At 42.3% G+C, this 19,998-nt stretch overlaps 1 protein-coding gene across 1 annotated transcript; it reads left to right on the top strand.

The window, feature by feature from the left end:
- Positions 1 to 1,314: 1,314 nt before the first annotated feature.
- Ufm1 (ubiquitin fold modifier 1) lies at positions 1,315 to 8,766 on the top strand. Its single transcript, XM_036190832.1, has 6 exons — positions 1,315 to 1,400; positions 1,479 to 1,535; positions 4,219 to 4,276; positions 5,086 to 5,125; positions 5,931 to 5,963; positions 7,277 to 8,766. Coding segments are annotated over exons 1-6 (258 nt in total). The 5' UTR covers positions 1,315 to 1,398; the 3' UTR covers positions 7,345 to 8,766.
- Positions 8,767 to 19,998: the final 11,232 nt, after the last annotated feature.

The following is a 19,998-nucleotide window of genomic DNA, read 5'->3' as shown; positions in this document are numbered from 1 at the left end:
GCAAGAGGAAGATGGATTGTAGGAGCCAAAGGGGATCAAGGACATCATAAGAAAACCCACAGAAACAACTAACAGGGCTCATAGGAACTCACAAACCATGAACCAACAACCAGTGAGTCTGCATGGGACTGACCTAAGCCCTCTACATATATATGACAGTAGTTGTGTAGCTTGGTCTAGTTGTGGGACTGCTAATAATAGTAACAGGGGCTGTCCCTAATGCTTGGGCTGGCTCTTGGGAACATACTCTTCATACTGGATTCCCTTGCTCAGCCTAAACATAAGAGGAGGTGCTTAGTCTTACTGCAACTTGATATGTCATGTGTTGTTGGTACCCACAGGAGGCCTGCCCCTTTCTGAACCCAAATAAAGGAGGAGTAGATTGGGAAGAGTGGGCAGAGGGGAAGCAGGGACTGGGAGAATTGGAGGAGTAGAGGGAGAGGAAACTGCAGTCGGGATGTAAAATAAATAAATGAATTTTAATAAAATGGTCATTGTGAGATGGAATACCTATTTTTCCATGGTGTTTACATTGTGATAAAGATTAGAAATACAAAAGACTGATAGATTCTAAAGGATTGCCACCCACATGTTTAATTACCTTGTTTTTGTGCCGGGTGAACACAGGAGCTCAAGGTTCGTTGGTAAGCTGCAAAATACCTGATTGGAAACCTTGCACCCAAGTTAAATTCTATTTGACCATATCAAGAACTACTGGGACGTACTGATAACTTTTTCCATCTCCAAAACTTTCTAGTACTGGGATAATGATTTTTTTTCTGGACCCTAACAGAGATCTCAGTGTAATTCTATCGTAATAACTTCCTTTGAAATTATTAATAAGTCGGTAGCAAAATGTGAAGTGAAAAGATACAACTATAAGGAATGTAAATCGTATTAACAGGAATGTTAGAAAGATCAAAGAATACTCTTAATTAAAACCTTTGAATCCAGCTCACTAGCGTCAGTCAGTGCACGCTGGTAGGTTGCTTAGCAACTCACTTCCTCATCCACCCTACCTCGAGTCCCGCCTCCCTCCGCCGCGTGTCTGGCTTCCTAACATACCCTACTTCCGCCCTAACCAGGCAGTGGGGACCTAGCAGCTACTCTGTTTGACCTCCACTACACTGCCTGGCTAAACATTTGTTAATAAACAATCAAAAGTAGAAACATATCCTTTATCTATCATTTATAATTTATTATGATGGATATACAGTCAGAATAAATTGCCGATTTTTGTCTAGGTGTCTTCTGGAGCCTGTGTGTGACTGTACGTTTTTCAGGCGAGCCGTGGATAGCCTCACCGGAGGGCGACGTGGGCCGCGAAGGCCCCCGCTGCCGGCCGTCGAGGAAGCCGGGGCAGGCTACTAGGCGCGGTGTGTGTGCGCCGGCTCCACCATGTAAGTGTCCGTCTTTCCGCCGCGGCCCTGGCCCCGCGGCCCGACCCGACCGTAACACCGTCTCGTTCTCTCCCTCAGGTCGAAGGTGTCCTTTAAAATCACGCTGACGTCGGACCCGCGGCTTCCGTACAAAGTGTGAGTGACAGGCCGGGCTGCAGCCGGCCGGGCCTGGCGGGACAGGAGCGTGCAGGGAGAGGGGCGCAGCATTTTTGCTGAGAAGCCAGCACCCCTCGGAATGCACTGGGTGGGCATGTGCATCGGGATGAACCTTGGACAAGGATGCAGCACGTTACTCCATCAGTTGATTTCAAGGCCTTTAACCACTTGGAACAGCTGTTAGCGGAAGTTAGGGAAGACTCCCTAAGTCTGGACTCTTTGACAGGTCCGAACCTAACACTGCTAGCTTCAGGTTTCTTGTTTTGTAGTATGATTCAACAACTGGTTGTGTCAGTGATGAACCCCAAGTTACACACACTTGGATCTTAAAAAAAAAAAAAGTGCTCAGCACGATTGGGGAATGTGAGTGTGTACATACTTGTTGGGCCCTTTATGCTTGAGCAATTGAGTTGGTGGTTAACACAGGTTACCAATCTCAATTTTCTTATGATTTTTAAGTATAGACCCCTTTGCGTAAGTAAAGCTGGAAGGCCTATGCTAACTGGCAAAATTTCCATAAGATTTTGTTCATGGTTTGTGTAGTGGCACCAAACCTAGCTAACTGAGCTGATAGCAGCAGCTGTCCTCCCTGTCTGTGCCTTCCCCCCTGTGACTCATTCCGTTCTCAGCTTCTTGATCCCTTACCTTTGCATCTCTAAAATGGTCCCCCTACCCCTCCCTCATCTCTCCAGTAATTGCTCCATCTCTAAACTGTCGTTTTTCAGGTACCCACATCCTCTTCCTCCAGATGATTTCCTGCAGTATCTCTCCCACAATACTTCTTTGAATCATTTGTCCCTCTCCCATCCCCAGTGCCAGGGCCACTCATTTCTTACGCAGGTGAAAGTCTACGGTCTGCCTTTTTAGATCACTCTCTGGTAAGGATCCTTGAATCCCATGGCCACCTCTCTGCGGTATATTTTGCTTGGTGAAACACCAACTGCAAGTCCAACCATTTATGTTCTCTGTACTTGACTCTGTTCCTAGAGAAAATTACAGTAGAGTTGGCGAGTTTTATGGAAAAAAACTTATGACTGACATTCTCCTGTGTTTACAAAGGTTTGCTCCTTTTTCTATTTTCAGAAAGTACTTTTGTTTTATTTCAAACTTCCCACAACCCCTTTCCCCCTTGATCAAAAGGAGTGGGGAGTTCTCTCATTTTCATGTAGTGCCCACAAACATCTCCCATACCTTGACCATAAGGAACGTAGCTACTGTTGTGAAAGCCTCTTTCTACAGTTCACCGCTTTTGGTCTGCTCAGGATTGAGGCACGTTAAGACAGGACATCTTTCTCTGGTCGGTTTTTTCTCCCTCTGTACTATATTATGCTCAGCAGTGTGTAATTGTGCTCTGAAAAGAAGAATGAGGAGGAGGAGGAAGGGGTAAAGGACAGTCAGCCAGACAATGCCAGAATCAGCTGCTGGAGCATGGGACCATTTCAGTTACTACATTGCAGATGAATAACTTTGATTAACTATTCCAGGTTGTGTTTATTTAATGCATGTGTGGATGTGTGTATGCATGTGTAGTCTGCTGATGTTCTACATGAGTACTTGCAAAATACTACTGAAATATGTACTGTGAACCTCTCATTCCTGATATACTAGAAGATTTTAAATGAGTGGCTATTAGGACTATTTGAATTTTCTTTTTATTCTGTGTCCTTCTACCCTCCAAATAGAAAATGAAAGAAAGGAAAAGACCGATAGAAATTTTAATCATTGAGTAACATTTGAAGGAAAAATGCCGGCACATTAAAATCATTTGACAGTCAGTACTTTTATGTTCAGAGATGGTGGAAGAGGGGCCCAGGCTAGACCTCTCTGAAGTAGTTGATATTAAGACATTAATGGAATATGTGATGACAAATAGAAAAGCTTGGAGAGAATGCTTGAGAGGTGTCTGGGTTTTGTGCTTAATCAATGCTTTGGGGTTTTTTGTTGTTGTTTTTGTTTTGTTTTATTTTGTTTTTGCTTTTTAGAAACTTGGATGAGAGGCAGTAGACTGAGGACCAAGGAGAGGTTGACCTTGCTGATAGCTGTCTCATCCTGGGCCCACTGGCACAGACTTTAATCCCAGTATTTGGAAGGCAGAGGCAAACAGAGCTCTCTGAGTTTGAGACCAGCTTGAGACACTGCCTTTAAAAAAGAAAAAGAAAAAAGAAATTAACGTATTAAACATCTGCCCATGTGCTACACTTACTTATATCAACCTGGGTGGAGCCATGGCTCAGTGTTTGGCACGGGCGGCTTCTACTGAGGACTCAGGTTCGATTCTTAGCACCTATGTGATGGCTCACATCTGACTGTAACTCTACTTCCAGAGGATCCAGTGCCCTCTTTTGGCCTCCGTGGGCACCTGTGTATATATGTACATACATAAGCCCTGGCACATACACAAAATACAGTGAACTTTAAACACACATAGATAAAAAAGAAAGAGAGAAGGCAGAACTCTGTGCTTGTCCATTGTCGGCTTTCACACAGAGTGTTGGTTCCTTGTCTGGACTCTGCTTCTCTGGTGTCTTGTTTTCAGCACCAGTGCACATAATGCTGCCATGAAAACAGCCAACCTTAAACCTCCCAGGGCAGTTTCCCTCATTTGCAGTAAAATCAGCGTGGGAGCGTGGGAGTTCTTTAAAGTCACTTTTGTTTGTTGCAGTCTCAGTGTTCCTGAAAGCACGCCTTTCACAGCAGTGTTGAAGTTCGCAGCGGAAGAAGTAAGTGTGGATTCCAACAGTGTCCTTAGGGATGCAGTCTGGCTCGGCTCTGTTCTCTGTCTTGTGTAAATCTGCATGCCCTGTGCCCTCCCTACCCCACTTTCCTGTCGTTCATTGCTGGGCTCATACTATAGGAGTCACCAGTCCAGGTAAAGTTACTCTCTCTCCTCATTAGAAAACAGTGAGCTGAGCAAATCGGCACATCTGTTTAATTCAGCTGATGAAAAGTGTGAGAACTGTATCGGTAGTGAATGTGCCAGAGCTAGGTAAGGTTTTTTGTTGTTGTTGTTTTAAAGAGCTGACCTTATATCAACCAGTATGGGATGTACTTTTGGTAAAAATTAGTTGTTTTTAAGTGTTTTTTAAAAAAACACATTGGCATTTTCTGTTTTTAAGAGCTTTTCCACCTGCAGTTATCAGAATTGTTTAGAAAGCATCTCTGGGCACAGCACTTGGCAGTGTAGGTTGATCTGGGCCAGTTGGCACCAGAATGTGATTTGGGAGACTTCAGCTTTCTGTTTAGTGGTGGCATTGGTCAGCTGCATCACGTAAACAAATCCCTCTGTTCTCTTCTTCCTTCCAGTCTCCAGTACTGGGACTCAGTCCCTGGGCTGTGTGCATACCATCTAACCCAAGCTCTAACACTGCACTATATATTCTAGTAACTGCTTTTTTTACTATTGTTTCTTTCTCTAAAAGACTGTTGGATTTTAGAATTATAGAGTTGATAATAGGGCCTGCATCCTTATTCTGTCTTTCATGGTTCCATGCATATGGTATTGACTTGTTTTTTCTTTTCTTCCTTTTAGTTTAAAGTTCCTGCAGCAACAAGTGCAATTATTACTAATGGTAAGAATTTGCCTTAAACCATAAGTGCTAGAGACAGTGGGCCTTGAATCCCCAAAGCCCCTGTATGTGTTAACATAAACATTGCACTTCATAGTAAACTCTGCATGGAGGCCTCTGCATGTAATGACCTCTGCTTAGTTTCTTCTGCCTTAGGTTAGAGAAGCTTCATGGTGTCTCCTGTCCTCATCTCTTCCTCTAGCTTATTACTGCAGGCAGCTTCCTTTCTGGCAAGGTTTATATATACGTCCGGTTGTTGCAGAAAGTGCTTTAAGAGTATAGAAAGTTAAGCAGGAATGTGACTCCCCTATGCCTTATCTGTGCTAATGGGAAACTGGTTTACAGGCATGCAGTGTTTTTCAATTTAGATATATTCAGTTAAAAATCTAATACCTTGGAGCACTGGTACACATTCCAGTGGAACTGGCCTGAGGAGATAAGAGTAAAGCAGTGAATGAGCTGTGAGGAGCACTTGTCCATCTGTGTGTAAATTACTGTGGGTGGGAAACGTCCCATGCAGGCAGTTCTAATGTAGCAAAATAGGACTGAAATACCATCTTGTGTAGAGTGTATGAGAACCATTGTCTTTAGGATGTTTTGTCTCCTCCACCAGTGCTCACAAACACATGCCATGGGAGACGTCCACAGACGGCTTGCTCATCTGAGAGATTGTTGTCTCTGTTCTGGGACTGAAGTTGCTCAGCCTTTGCCTGTACCCATTGCAGCACTATTCTGGCAAATCTCTCGTTACTATTTAAATTGTTTTAGCTTTCAGAATAACTGACCTGATTTACAATTTATTTTCTAGATGGAATAGGAATAAATCCTGCACAGACTGCTGGTGAGTGTCTGCCTGTGTGTCCATTGAAGCTGAATATTTATTCATTTCAGTTAGATTTTACAGAAGACACAGCTGTGTAGAGCTTATGTGGCAGTCTATTTGTAATGCAATGACAATTGGTTTCATTTATATATACTAATTATTTCTGTGGTTCTCACTACAAGTAAATGAAAGCCTAATTAGTAGTGGTTTAGGAATTAAAAGTATTTAGTTAATACTTTCATAACAAAGAAGTCTGAAGGTAAGATTGTATTGCCAGGTTAGTGACTGACCCTCCTCTTAAAGTGATTGTGAGGTCATCAGTGAATTGCTTAAGGTCTGGGTACTCCATGGCTAGTTTCTAGGAAGTGCCAGCAAGAGTGCTAGCCACATTCCTTTAAACAGCTACAGCCACTGACGTCAAGGGGCTGAGTCCTCACTAACACTCAAACTGTGAACATAGCTTAGCATGGGACATGACACCCTGGCCAACAGGTAGAGCAAATGTGTCCTGAGCTTCAGTAAAGGCACTCTTAAACTGTGGACCAAGAGTCTGTGTTTATTAAGATGTGTCCTTGGCTGATAGTCTAACTATAATGCTTTGAAGCGGTACTATGTAAGATAATATAGTCTCATTCTCGAACAATACTTGGCTTTTAAACAGTTGTATTTGGAAGATGTTGATTTTTAAAAATTGCGTGTCACCAGCATGCCACTGGTGACAATGACAAATCTAGAAAAGAGTGATGCACAGTTGGAGGTTTTTGTTACCACGATCAGTGATCTTGAGCATATATTTAAATTGAAATGTTTCTTTATGGAAAATCCCCAGGCACTGTGTTACATAAGTATCATGTGATATGGGGGAAGATGGTTTTCTGCTTTTGGTTCTAGAAGTTTTTGTTGGCTTATATTCATTTGAATTCTTGCTTATTCTCACATGTTGCCCTTTATGTCACCTTTCAATTGAATCATGTGTGTCATGGAGCTAGATTATAATCTCACCAGGGGCTTGAACCCGAGTACCAGAGTATGTCAGTAGCCTCCCTGACCTTGGATTTACTGTTTTTTTGCTGGTGGCGCCATTGGTTGATGTTACAGCGTTTGCTGTCATGACAGTGACTGGTGTGCCTTCACATTTAAGCACTTGTTGATCTGTGGGGCTGGAGGAGGAATGGGGCGGGGCTTTGGAAAGTAGGCACCAGCTCTGAGGATGTAGGGGCTTCCTCCCTCCCTCCTCCCTAGTGCATCATCTAATGCTGTGTGTCTGTTGCTGGGATGCCAATATTGTCCCCTTTGGATGCCTAATTGTGCATTTTTGTTTGTTTGTGTAGGAAATGTTTTTCTGAAGCATGGCTCAGAGCTGCGAATCATTCCTAGAGACCGAGTTGGAAGCTGCTAATGTCTGCTTCTCGGAATACCAGCTTTTCAGAATAAATACTGGTATTTGTTGTTGCTGTACTATGGAAATCAGGCATTCACGATACAGTGAAAGCACCAAGAATCAATGAAACAGGAAAAATGACTCTTGTCCCTTCTTGTTCATTTTGTTCGTGGGAAGAGAGAATGCCTTTGAGCCGGGGGGTACCGACCATAGGTCACACGGTGGGTGACGGCTGCCTGACCAGCAGAAGAGGGCCCTTCTGTGACCAGTGGACTGCGCTTTAAAACAAACAAAGCCAACAGCAAAACCAGAGGACCAGTCTGATCACTCCTCTCAGGAACATTTGGAAAATCAAAATTTACAGTGTCAGATGTATTTTCTGACTTGAAAATTTAAAGGATAATTGATCATAGACGCATTTGGCTCAAGAGCATCTCACCTGCAGGCCCATATTTAGATTTTCAAATTATATTGGTTGTGATGAGTTGTACAAAACCAAAATTCAATCATGGGATTTAACCATTATGTGTATAAAGTTGCTATCTTACATAAATAGCTTCAAAATAGTGATCTTGTGAAATCAAATGTGTCCTGGTGGGAATTGACAGTACCGCAGAAGCACCCTGAGCTAAATTACGCATTCCTCAATAATGTCTTAATACAGTGTTCAGACAAAAGTCCTTACACTCTTCTTTTTGAGGATGCCGTAGCATCCAGAAAATATTGTTTCAGAGAAGATCTGACTTTTAGAATAAAGCTTAGAGAAGCAGCACCTGTGCTGATGGGGTATCCCTACTGATCAGGGAACTTAAGTAAGCTGTTAGCATTAGTGATAAGTGGATAAGAAGCCAGGGAAGCAAAGATAGCCAGGCTCTTGCTGGAAGAGCAGAGGAAGGGATGAGGAACAGAAGGCTGGCAGTGTCACAGGAGAAGTCAGAGAAGCTGAAGTAAGGTTGGAGAGGTATGAAAGGGAGAAGAGTACTGGGCGTAGCATCCGAAGGCAACTCTATGCATTTTAGAACACCCACAGCCATCTACAGAAAGATGTCAGGGCCTGGGACCTGGTGAGGTGGCTCAGCCAGGCAAAGCTTTGTAAGCCTGACAGAGTTTTTTTCCAAAACCCATGTGGAAAGAGAACAACTCCACAGTTATCCTCTGACCATACACAGACGCCCTGATGTGAGCCAATGCCCCCTCCCACAATGATGTGTTCTTTTAAAGATCATCGTTGCTCCTACAGAGGAAATCCATGTCTTTATCGTCTTGCAGGATGAATTAAATGCTGACAGCAACTAAGTGAGAGCTGGCCTGTTCTTGATTTAGTGGGTGAGCTCTTTGGAGGTGAGGGTCTGTGTGTCACATGCTCCTTAGAGCTAGAGATAGAGGTTCTCAATAAATACGTACTGAATTCATGAATAATGTCTTCAGGACCAATTTTTATCTCGTGTCTTGTGTATTCCCTATTACAGGACCTTGGTTCACTTGGGGGTGTTTGTAAGAATATTAAAGGTCAGCATCTGAAGAGTTACATTAGTAGATGGAAGAATTGTCATTGTTCACAGGTTTGCTGAGTGCATGCTGCAGTTCTGAATTGTGTAGCAATATGCAATTCTTGTCTGCTGGGATTTTATTTTTATAAAAGGCTAGTGCCTGGAGACCCTATTCCTTATAGCATTAAGCCTCTGCTAGACAGAAATGTTTAAATACTTGTTACCTAATTTTTTGTTATTAAATTTCTTCCATTCTGCCTTAATTCTGCATGGTTTCTATAATTTTTATACAGTCCTGCAGTCTAAATTGATTTACCTAGCACATCTGTTCTTTGATTTGAAAATATAGTGTTCAAAATATTTTACTCAAAAACTAGATGATTTGTTATTAAGTAAATGTGATCTGTAAGTTCTTTATGCAGAATGTTTTAGGTATTATACTTAAATGCCCATAATTAATAGTATAGGAAAATGCATTTTGTTGTATTGTAAACCATGGCTACCATTACTTTACTATCAGACTTAATAGCCAGCATACCTATTGAGCCGGTTTATTAGTTGTAAGTCATTAAAAAAAAAAAGGAAATTTCTAAATGTCAGTCCATATATGGAGGAAGAAAACTTCAGGAGGTCCCAGCTCTGGTAGTGACCGGAGTAAAGTAGGAAATTAGAAACCATCCCTTGGGTTCTAACTGAGTCCAAATCATAAGCATGAGAACCTGTGTAAGGAGGTCTGATAGCTTCATGTGCTGCTTGAGGGTTAGCTCCAGGACAGCCTTGCCACCCTAGAGTAGAATTACAGCTGTGGTCAGAGGACCCTGGAGTCTTGGGCAGTCCTTTGTAAAGCCACTTGACTCTGTAATGACCCGACAGTGCGAAGATGCTGACAGTTGTCACTACTGGGAAAACTGGCTTCCAGTTTGTCGGTGGGCTTGTAGCTGCTTTATGCCTTAGCTGCAGTTTTTATTTGAAAAAGAAGTCAATTGAAAGGATTCCAAGGGAGTTGGCTCAGCCAAAACAGGTGCTTGCTTACGATAACCTGAGTTCATCGCTAAGACCTTCATGGCAGAAGAAAAGAACTGACCTCCACATCCAGGCTGTGACACATGGACATTTATATGCACCCAAATGTAAAACATTTTAAATTACCATTATGTCTTTGCCCAAGAGGCAATTTGTCAATTGGAAGCATTAATATACTATGAAGGAGTTATTCTAGGTTATTACTGTTCCCAAGGCTATTTATAAAGCTAGGTAAGATTATGTGTATAGTTGGTTTATCATTAAAATCTGTTTAACTAGGGCTGGACAGATGCTCAGTGGTTAAAAGCACCTACTGCTCTTGCAGAGGATCAAGGTTTTGTTCCCAGTGCCCAGTGTCTCAACCATCTGTAACTCCAGTTCCATGGGATTCAGTGTCCTCTTCTGGCCTCTGTGGACACTGCAAATAACACTTCTGTACACATAAATCTAGAAAAAGATGATAAAAGTCTGTTAGAAGACTAGTTTAATATATGACTTGTTGAAACAGTGCTCAATGATTCCCACCTCCTGGAAGGACTGAAAAGATTACACCTTGAACCAGGCTTTGTCTGGAATTCTATATAACTTTTGAGAAAATTTCAGAATCCATTTTCTGCAAAATGCTCATTTGTGTTGAGTTGTACATTTTAAAAGACAAACATAACTTCCATGGCATGCTGAAAATGTATAGTAATGGATGCCAATACTTTGAATGCATGCTTTAGTAATGATGGAGTAACTGCAGAGTCCAGCCACTTGGGCACACTTCCGGGATCACAGCATTAGGACTGCAAGATCAAGGGCAGCCTGGGCTGCACAACAGGACTGCCTCAGGACCCAAATACGCACAAAAACAGCGACACTGACTGGCACGTGGTTTACTAGCCCAAGGTCTCCATCAGAATCTAAGGTGTATGAGAGGCCTTCCTGCCATCACAGGCCTTTCTGGACTGTTCTTTGTCCATAGGCACCTGTTCCTCCTGTCTTCATGGTTTACTTCTGTAGCTGTACCACACTTCAGAGGCTCTTTAGTCCTGTGGTGTGCCATGTTCTCGGGCTTGCTGCCTTTACTTCCCACATCGGTGAGCCCAGGAAACGTATGGCTCAAGAAGCTCTCAGCCTTATTTCTCTGCTTCCCAGTCAAATTAGGATTTAGCCACTGCATCTTCTTTTTTTTGCTGTAGAAATTATTAAGCACATAATTATTTGTCCCAAACTATAAATTTTATAAGTCCAGTATCATGGTTTGAATAAGAATGCCCCCCCCATAGGCTCATATGTTTGAATGATTAGTCTGACCAAGGAGTGCCGAGATTTAAGGATAAGTAGGTGTGGCCTTTGGGAGGAAGTGTGGCACTAGGGTGGGGCTTTGGGGGTTCTAAAGCTTAGGCCAGTCCCAGTCTCTCCCTCTCTCACTCACCTTCTCTCACTCTTCACTCTCCTGCCTGTGGATCAGCTACTTCTCCAGCACTCTGCCCTGCACACCACCCTGCTCTCTACCGTGATGATAATGGACTAAACCTCTGAAACTGTGAACAGGCCCTAATTTGGCTTGGTCACCGTGTCTCTTCACAGCAGTTGAACAGTGACCAAGACAAATATGGCCAAAACTGGGTTTCAAAACTAACTTGTCAATAACAAATACTTAGTAAAGCAAAGAAAGGAGTGAGAACTTGGAAAATTGCAATTCTTTGGACTTCATCCTCAGTATTTGATTATCATGTCCATATCCTCCAGTTTGGTACAGCAGGACTTTACTATCTCAGAAATAAACAGCTGACTTGGGAAGCGCCAGATGTCTCAAAGAGAATGCCTAGCAAATGAACAACAATATTAGCTACAAACTGGATGTTCAATACTGGACACGATGAGTATTAAAATACAGTTAAGACCTGTTTCCTCTTCTTGTGCTTCCTAAGATGTATACATTTCCAAAACATCAAAACTATGCTCTGAGGAATCCATGAATGTCTGTGCTTGGCCTCAGCTGACTCACAGTCTCGGTGTGTGTCACCTTGCTGTCAAGGAAGCTGAGACTCCTCTAGCTCATGTGTCCGAGCTGACAGGGAGATTGACAAGATCTACACAACCAGGTTCATACTATGAATCGTACCTACCCCTGTCCCTTAGAATTAAAATCTTTCTGCAGAACAATATAGCACGTTCCAGAATGGGTCATAAACGGTTATCAACCATTTCTGTGGTCACACTTGCCTTGAAAATGTTACCATTGGCAATCTCACCCCCCTCCAGTGAGAATAGTCATTTATGTAACACTCATCATTTGAAAAGGTTTGCAGCTCTATTGTCTGATTTTTTTTTTCTTTTTTGCATAGAGTTGTGAATTTGTTGCCGAATGCAAAATACCAGCGAGGGTTGGCAGACAAATGGAGAGCCAGTTTTGGACATAAATCTCTGGTTCTCTGGCAAAACTCATTTGAAATGTAAAAGCTGTTATTGAGAGCATATTGTGATGATACATCATGTCAATATTTGTTTGGCTGCCTAGCAGGTTTAATAAGTCAGTTCTTAAACTTACAGTTTACAGTTGACGGGTTGTTTTAGAAACAAGCTATGGCATGTTTGTTGTCAGGACCACACACGTTTTGACAAGTATCGAGATGCTGGAGGCTCTGGACTTTTTTATTTTGATTTTCTAAGATAAATATATGGACAGATTAAGTCTTTTTCAGTCTTTACATGTCCACATTATGTAAGGATAGAACAAGGAGTTGGAGGTAAACTACTCAAGTGATAGTGGAGATGGTGTCTCGTGTCTGTGCTTAGCTGCAGCCATCCAAACAGATGTAGTTTCTCAGGACATTGGAAAATGAAGGTTTGGGGGCTGCGGGAATTGTGCATGAGTTGCAGCCAAACCTTCAGAACAATTCAGTGGCTTTGAACTTCCACAACCCTACTATTTGAATTACATGAACAGACTCTCCCCCAATACTTCCCAAACAGTGATGTGTAACTGCTATTATAGAGCATTTATATTATGTTAATGTCAGGAATCTGGACATGACTTAGACAGTATACCAAGCAATGTGATTGGGATATCTACAAATACTTTCCACTTTTATATAAGGTACCTAACTGTTTGTTGGAGTCATCTAGAGCTGAACTATAGAGAAAGCAGCCAGCCAGCTAGGTTTACACAGAGAATTTAGGACATGGCTCATAATATAATGAGGTAAGTGACTTTGTGACTATGGGGTCTCACTGTAGTTTGAGTTGAATGTCGTCTAGAAACTTATCACTCCGTCCCCAGACACTTAGGCTGTATTGGAAGGGTGTGCAGGCTTTGGGAAATAGGATCTAGGTGGTATACTAGATCATATACTAGGGGCAAGCATTTGAAGATTAAACCTGTTTCTGCTTCTAGCATGCATGTCCTGCTTCCTGGTCTAACTACCCTAGGATGACTCTACCAGCATAGGCGGAACTTGTTGAAATCACCCTCCAGAACCTCAGCTGGAATAACCCCCCACTTAAGTTGCTTCAGTCCAGCATCTGGTCACAGCAAAGGAGACAGTAACTCAGACAGATCTCAATAACTATTTGTAGTTGAAGTGACACATGAACACACTCCTTAGTTGTTTAAGGAGTTGGGACTTCTGGCAGATCTCAGTGAGGATTGGTGGGTCACAGAATTGCCCTCTCACATGGATAGATCTGATCAGTGCAAGAGTCACAGCAGATCACTGAAGGAAAGAGGCTGAAGTAGCTTTTATCATTTCTTCTTAGACAGGCTAGAGAAAGGATCACGGTCTCATCTTCGCATTTCTTTGCAGGGAAAGATATCCACATCCTAATAGATACCACCATCCCTGACAACAAAGACAGAGCCCAGAAGACTGCAGTATCAGAAGTGAATTTAGATGCAAAACTCCTTAGCAAAATCTGTCAAAGTATATCCATCATTGTATTTTTAAAAATCTATACTGTGAAAAAAAAATCTATACTGTGACTAAGCAGATTTTATCCACTGGTGCAAGAATGACTCAATATTTAAAAATCAGTTTATATAATGCATAGCAACAGACTGACCAGAAGAGAATCTGTGGTCCTAGAAATTGACACTTAAAACATACTTTAAAATCATGATAACACTCATTCATGATAATTAAATTCTCTGAGGAAAGTTGGATTAGAGGGCCATTTCCTAAACTTGGTAAAAAAGTAGCTATAAACCTTTACAGGTGATATTAAACCACATAGATTATGGGTGCTTTTTGCTTGAGCCTATGCAAAATGTTTGCTCTTTGATACCTATTTAACTGAGTACTATAAGTTCTATCCAGTGAAACAAGGCAAGATAAAGGAATAATGGACGTTCGGTCTGGGAAGGAGAAAGCCAGTACAGGATTCTGAGGTGATGGCAGGTACTCCAGTTCCACCCCTCCATCACCTCCACCCTCTAGGATGCTGAAGGCAACCTTGGAATGAGCAGAGAGGCGCTATAGAGCCCAAATGTGAGAAAGCATGTTAATGCTACTTACTGAGGACTCTTTAAAGTGCACACAGTGGGAAATCTTGCTGTTTTATAGATTGTCTCAGGGCTCTCTAACCTCTCCTGGGAAGATATATTTGTTCTAGAAAGTTTTGGTTGTGAGCCTAGGCTTAAACAGCTGAGCCATCTCTCCAGCCCAGTCCTAGAATGTTTTGGTCAATGTTCTATGGTTTAGCCTAGTGATGGAAGGTGGCTAAAGCCATTTGCTGGTCTTTAGAGGGTGGTAATGGAACCCACATGCCGTAGCAGGAATGGTAGTCGTCATAATCTCTCCTCTGGCCATTTGTTGCAACAAAGAAAGACTGTTTATTCCCGGAGTGGAGGACAGGTGTTATTACTTAAATAATCTTTATTTGTTCTATTTTTTTGTATTGAGGATGAATCTGATATTCTGAGCATTAAATATGAAGTCTCATCAAAATGACAGTCACAGGGTGTTTCTTCCCGAGAGAAGTACTCCACATGAACACTAGTACTTACTAGGCGTTTTACAATGTGCCAGGCTCTGTGCTGGCTTTTTCATTCATGTTTAATCATCAGAAAAATCTCTGAGTTCTAGAATGTTTTTGCCAGTGTTACCCAGCTGCTCAGCAGCATTGGTACAACTCAGAGCTTGCCTAGATGAGCGCCGCCACATTGCACTCTTGCTGATCATTGGCCAGCTTCTCTGGTTGAGACCCCTAGGAAGTGAGCTTACTTGAGAATACAGAAGGCTGTTGCCTCCCTCTTTGTCAGCCTCTTCCACGTATTTCTCCCTTTCTCACTCCTGACCTTCACCTATTCTGTGACAATGCCATTCATCTGAAACCCTGGGCAGAGAGTGGGGAGTGAGAGACTGACTGCAGTCACTCAAAGACGGTGTTTTCGAGATTTCTCAGCTTTGTAGTTCTTATTATATGTAGCTGTAGCATTCAAGTGAGAAGCTGTTTGCCTTTCTGTTCACAGTTTCTGGACTGTTTTCCATGCCGTAGAGCACTAAACAAAGACACAAAGAGCTCTACCCAGCTTATAAGAGCCTCTTCATTACCAAACACCATGAGCACCCAAAATTGTAAGCAGGAAGAGTCTTCTAAGGTAGATAGAGCCTCCACTCCATAGTAAACAGGAAAGTGAAATAGCAGAGCCGATTTTAGTTTCGTCTTTGCTTGTTAAAGACATCTTAAAATAGCAGTCTTAACAAAAAAAAAAAATCTGCCTCTAAAAGCTTTCTTTTGAGAAAATCTGGGTGAAAAACAAAAATCCTGTGGTAGGCCATTTATGAAATGAACATCTAGCCTGCCTATCCAAATAATCACCATCTTCATGTCTGGAGGCTCCCGGCAAAGGTAACTGCATCTCAGGGCTGTGTTGGCAGCACTCATCTGAATAAGCTGCCCTCAGAAGCCCCCTGGAGAGCAGCCCCCCAGGAATCCTCAGTGAACCTCACAACTGTGATTTGTTCCAGACACTCTGAGCAAATTACATTCTTTCTTGAGCTCTAAACTTGATAATTAGATGAGTTCAGTTAAAGTTAAAAATACAGTGAAGTAGAACATGTCCATATGCCACTTGCCAACCTGGAGTGGTTGACAGAAGGGAGGGAATTTCAAAGATCACACTCACGTTTTGGATCTCTCTCTCTCTCTCTCTCTCTCTCTCTCTCTCTCTCTCTCTCTCCCTGTGTGTGTGTGTGTGTGTGTGTGTGTGTGTGTGTGTGTATTTACAAACAGACATCTTTCTTCTCTAGTATAATCTGTTGGTATATTACTTTGTGGATCTTTAAAAAGGAAAGATGAAGTACACATCAAGAAACCGGTAGAAGTGACATTTAACCTCATGTTTGTTTGACATGACACTTATATTATTTCCCCTCAGTCACAGAAGGGAAGGCAACGAGGTGCTTGTCATGTGACAAAAGAATTTTTTAACTTATCCTTAGGTGTAACAGTCAGGGTAGGTTAGTATAATAAAATACTGTATAGACTGGATGTCTAAGCACGTTTTTATTGCATTTATTTATTTATGTATATGCACCTTGATGATGGTGATGTGTGTGAGCCCTCACATGCATGTTACATGATGTATGTGTGTGTGGAGTTGGTTCAGTCCATTTACCTTTTTGTAAGTTATAGGTATTAAAATTCAGGTCACCAGGCTTGTGTCTCTACCCACTGAGCTATTGCTCAGGCCCAGCAACAAGTAGTCCTCAGTATTCTGTTGGCTGGTAAGTCCACAATCCATTCAGATTCTAGGCCATTCGATTCTGGAATGGTTCTTGGTTTGCTATGAATGTCAATCCATGGCAGAAAGCAGTGGGGTTGAAAGTCAGCCCTCTGTTTCCTCTTAGAAGGGCACCAATCCCCTTCTGGATTACACTGGTTCTAGAAGCCACATCTTCTAGCATCAGATTGAGGGGTAGGATGCCAGCCTAGGAATACAGTGGGTGGAAGAAACACATTCATCCATTTCGTAAGGTCTTGCCATGTGTCCCAGGCTGGACTTGAGCTTACAATCTTTATGACCCATCCCCCCACGTGCTGGGATCACAGGCCTATACCACTGTGCTCCGCTGTGGAGCCTGGTTTCATGTATTAGGTTTCTGCCCTAGTCACTTAAGTACTTCCCCAAAGGCATGTTTTTAAACACTAGCACATTGGGAATTAAGTTCCAAAACAGAAAATCTGGAAGAGGCACGACATTTCGAACCGGAACCCTAGAGATTATGGTGATAAAGTCCAAAATAGGTCACTGGCATCCCTACCATGGCCTATTATGGGATGTCCTCTGTAGTCCACACGGCTCATCTCTTAACGTGCAAACACCCACCATCCAACTCACTAGTGAGTGAGTGAGTGGTTGCCAGTCAAGCCCATCCTCTGCATTCTCAAATAGCGGGGGACCACCCCCCACAGATAAGTCCTGGGTGAAAGATGCAGCTGCTTTTATTATTTGTGTCACTTAACCTCCAAATACTGCATGGTCCATAGAAAAACCGGGGACCTGGACGGGCAGGAAATGTCAGAAAAAGGGGGCGTCTTTGTTCCCTTCTAGCATGTGTGTTGTTTAGCTTCCGAACACTGAACGAATATTTTATCTTTAGCTTTTTGTTCTTATTTTTAAAGAAGAGACTTCCGGTCCTCATTTTGCTTGAAACATCCATTTGCTTTAGTTGTTTCTCATCTGCACAGTAGCCTGCTCTCTCCTTGCTCCACTTCCTTGGATGGTCCACAGAAGTCATTGAAAGTGGGATGGTTAGCTAAGAGCCGATCCTGGCCTGGGTGTCTGTGTGTGAGCCTGGCAAAGTGCCACACTGCAGGAACCAAGCCACATGGATTTCAGAGGGTTTGCATGAAGAATGCCACAGCTCCAGCAGGCCAGCATGCTCCTCTGCTCCCACCTTCTTCTGCCAAGCATTCTATTTTGGAGACAGTTGGGAGAAAGACATCTGTAATCCAGAACACCAGAAAGGAGGGCATGTGTGCAGTGTGCATGTGTGTTCCATGGGCTCAGAGTATGCAAAAGTGAACAAGGAACTTGGTGACGTCATGGCTCTCCTCACATCACGGGAGCCACACAACAGGGAAATGTGTCATGCTTGGAACAGTTGTACTGGTTATCTATTGAGTTGCCTGCTTCTCTCAGTGCATTGTGTGTGGTCAGAGCATGTGGTCTACATGTTCTGCAGACAGTGTCATGCTTGCACAGGAACAGGCATTGTATGTTGAACTGTGTGGATTCAGATCAATCCCAAACTTTTAAAGATTTGGTTTTTATTTGTGTGTGTGTGTGTGTGTGTGTGTGTGTGTGTGTGTGTGTGTGTATGTCTGCATGAATGTGGTTGCACCGTGTATATGCACTGTCCATGGAGCCCAAATGGAGGTATGAAATTCCCTGGAACTGGAGTCACAGATGGTTGTGAACCTCCGTGTAGGTGCTGGGAAAAGGTCTGGGTCCTCTACAAGAACAGCCGGTGCCCTTAACCACTGAGCCACCTCTTCAATCCCTCAATACCAATTTCAATTTCTAACATTAACTTTGAGCTACTACTCTTATCTTATTTTGCTGTTCTGGGAATTTTCCTCGAATGAGGTGGAAATGTTTTTAACGTGGATAGTAGTTACAGTGCTAACAACAGCCTTGCATTTTGATGAGAAAAGGAGACAACTTTGTTGATGAATATTCGTATCAAAGGAATTTGGATGGCTTGGACATTTGTTCAGACATGTTGAAACTCAAAAGAAATGGAAAGAAGAGAAAGGCTAGAATCCCAAACACACCAGAAACAAAATAATTCAGTGAGGTACCATATCCTCCATCCCAAGCGATGAAGACCAGACTAGAAGCTGAAGGTTGACAAAGGTGCATGTGTGGTCTCCCTCACACAGGGCAGAGGTGTGTGCCTACAGTGACACACTGTGTCAGAATGGCAGTGTTATGTGAAAAAATCAAATATTTTTTCACCTGTCAGCTCCAGTTTGGGGTCCATGCCTACTAAAAGTGGTCAGAGATGTACAAACAGCTAGTCATCTTAGTGTTATTTGCAAAACCAAAAGAAAACCAATGTGGGTAACATAAATATTCAACAGGAGATATTCAGTTGTTTAAATAGAGTTATAGAAAAGATAACCACCCAAAAATATTCATAACATGGTGTTGAAGTAAGTTAAAATAGAATATAAGACACCAAATATAATGCTTAGTTTATTTTGCTAATATATATGTTTTAAATTTTTACTAACAGCCGGGCAGTGGTGGCACACGCCTTTCATCCCAGCACTTGGGAGGCAGAAGAGGCAGGCAGATCTCTGTGAGTTTGAGGCCAAGCCTGGGCTACAAAGCAAGTTCCAGGAAAGGCACTACACGGAGTAACTCTGTCTCAAAAAACCAAAAAAAAAAAAAAAAAAAAATTAAAAAAAAAAAATTACTAACTGGGTGAGTTCTATTTTTTTATATTCAAGTTAAAAATGAGTATAACCCATCTGTGTGTGTTTGACCTTTAGTTTTAAAAGAGTTTCTGATATCAAATATTCAAACTAAGAAGAAGAAAAAAGGTCATGGGGAATATATTAAGATTTCAGAGACAGTCAATGTTTAATGCATTACTTCTAAATATTTATCTAGGAAGAAAAGGCCACATCCTCTCTTTTTTCTTTCAATTTCCGGAACAGATTCTAACGTTTCAAGTATTTGTCAGATCTCACATCATGTAGGGTTAGGTTATATGTCTTTCACAGCAACCTCCCCACCCCCACCTCACTCCTCAACCGGCTCCTCTGAGATCAGTTTTCTGTATGAGTCGCTTTTGTGTGTCATCACCAAAGTAAAGGTTCTCCCAAGTGAGGGAGATTTTAGATTCAACAGGAGATGTGTTGGTATTAGAGTTACCAACTATAGTTTAAAACAAAACAAAACACACACACACACACACACACACACACACACACACACAAAAAAAAAAAAAAAAACCCTAAGGCACAGAAGGCATGCAAGTGTTTAATAGCTTGCTACAGTTACCCAATGAGTCCAGTTGCCTCCAAGGAAGCCGATACCAGAATTTACGTTCATGGTGCCTGTCCCGTGCCTGTGCTGGTTTTGTTTTTTCTCTTTAATTTCTGATCCAGAGATCTTGCCAGAGAGAAAATGGAATGCTTATCTGCTAGAGTAATG

Source organism: Onychomys torridus, chromosome 6 (assembly GCF_903995425.1).
Source record: "Onychomys torridus chromosome 6, mOncTor1.1, whole genome shotgun sequence".
Taxonomy (NCBI): domain Eukaryota; kingdom Metazoa; phylum Chordata; class Mammalia; order Rodentia; family Cricetidae; genus Onychomys; species Onychomys torridus.
This window is presented reverse-complemented; position numbering and strand designations above follow the sequence as displayed.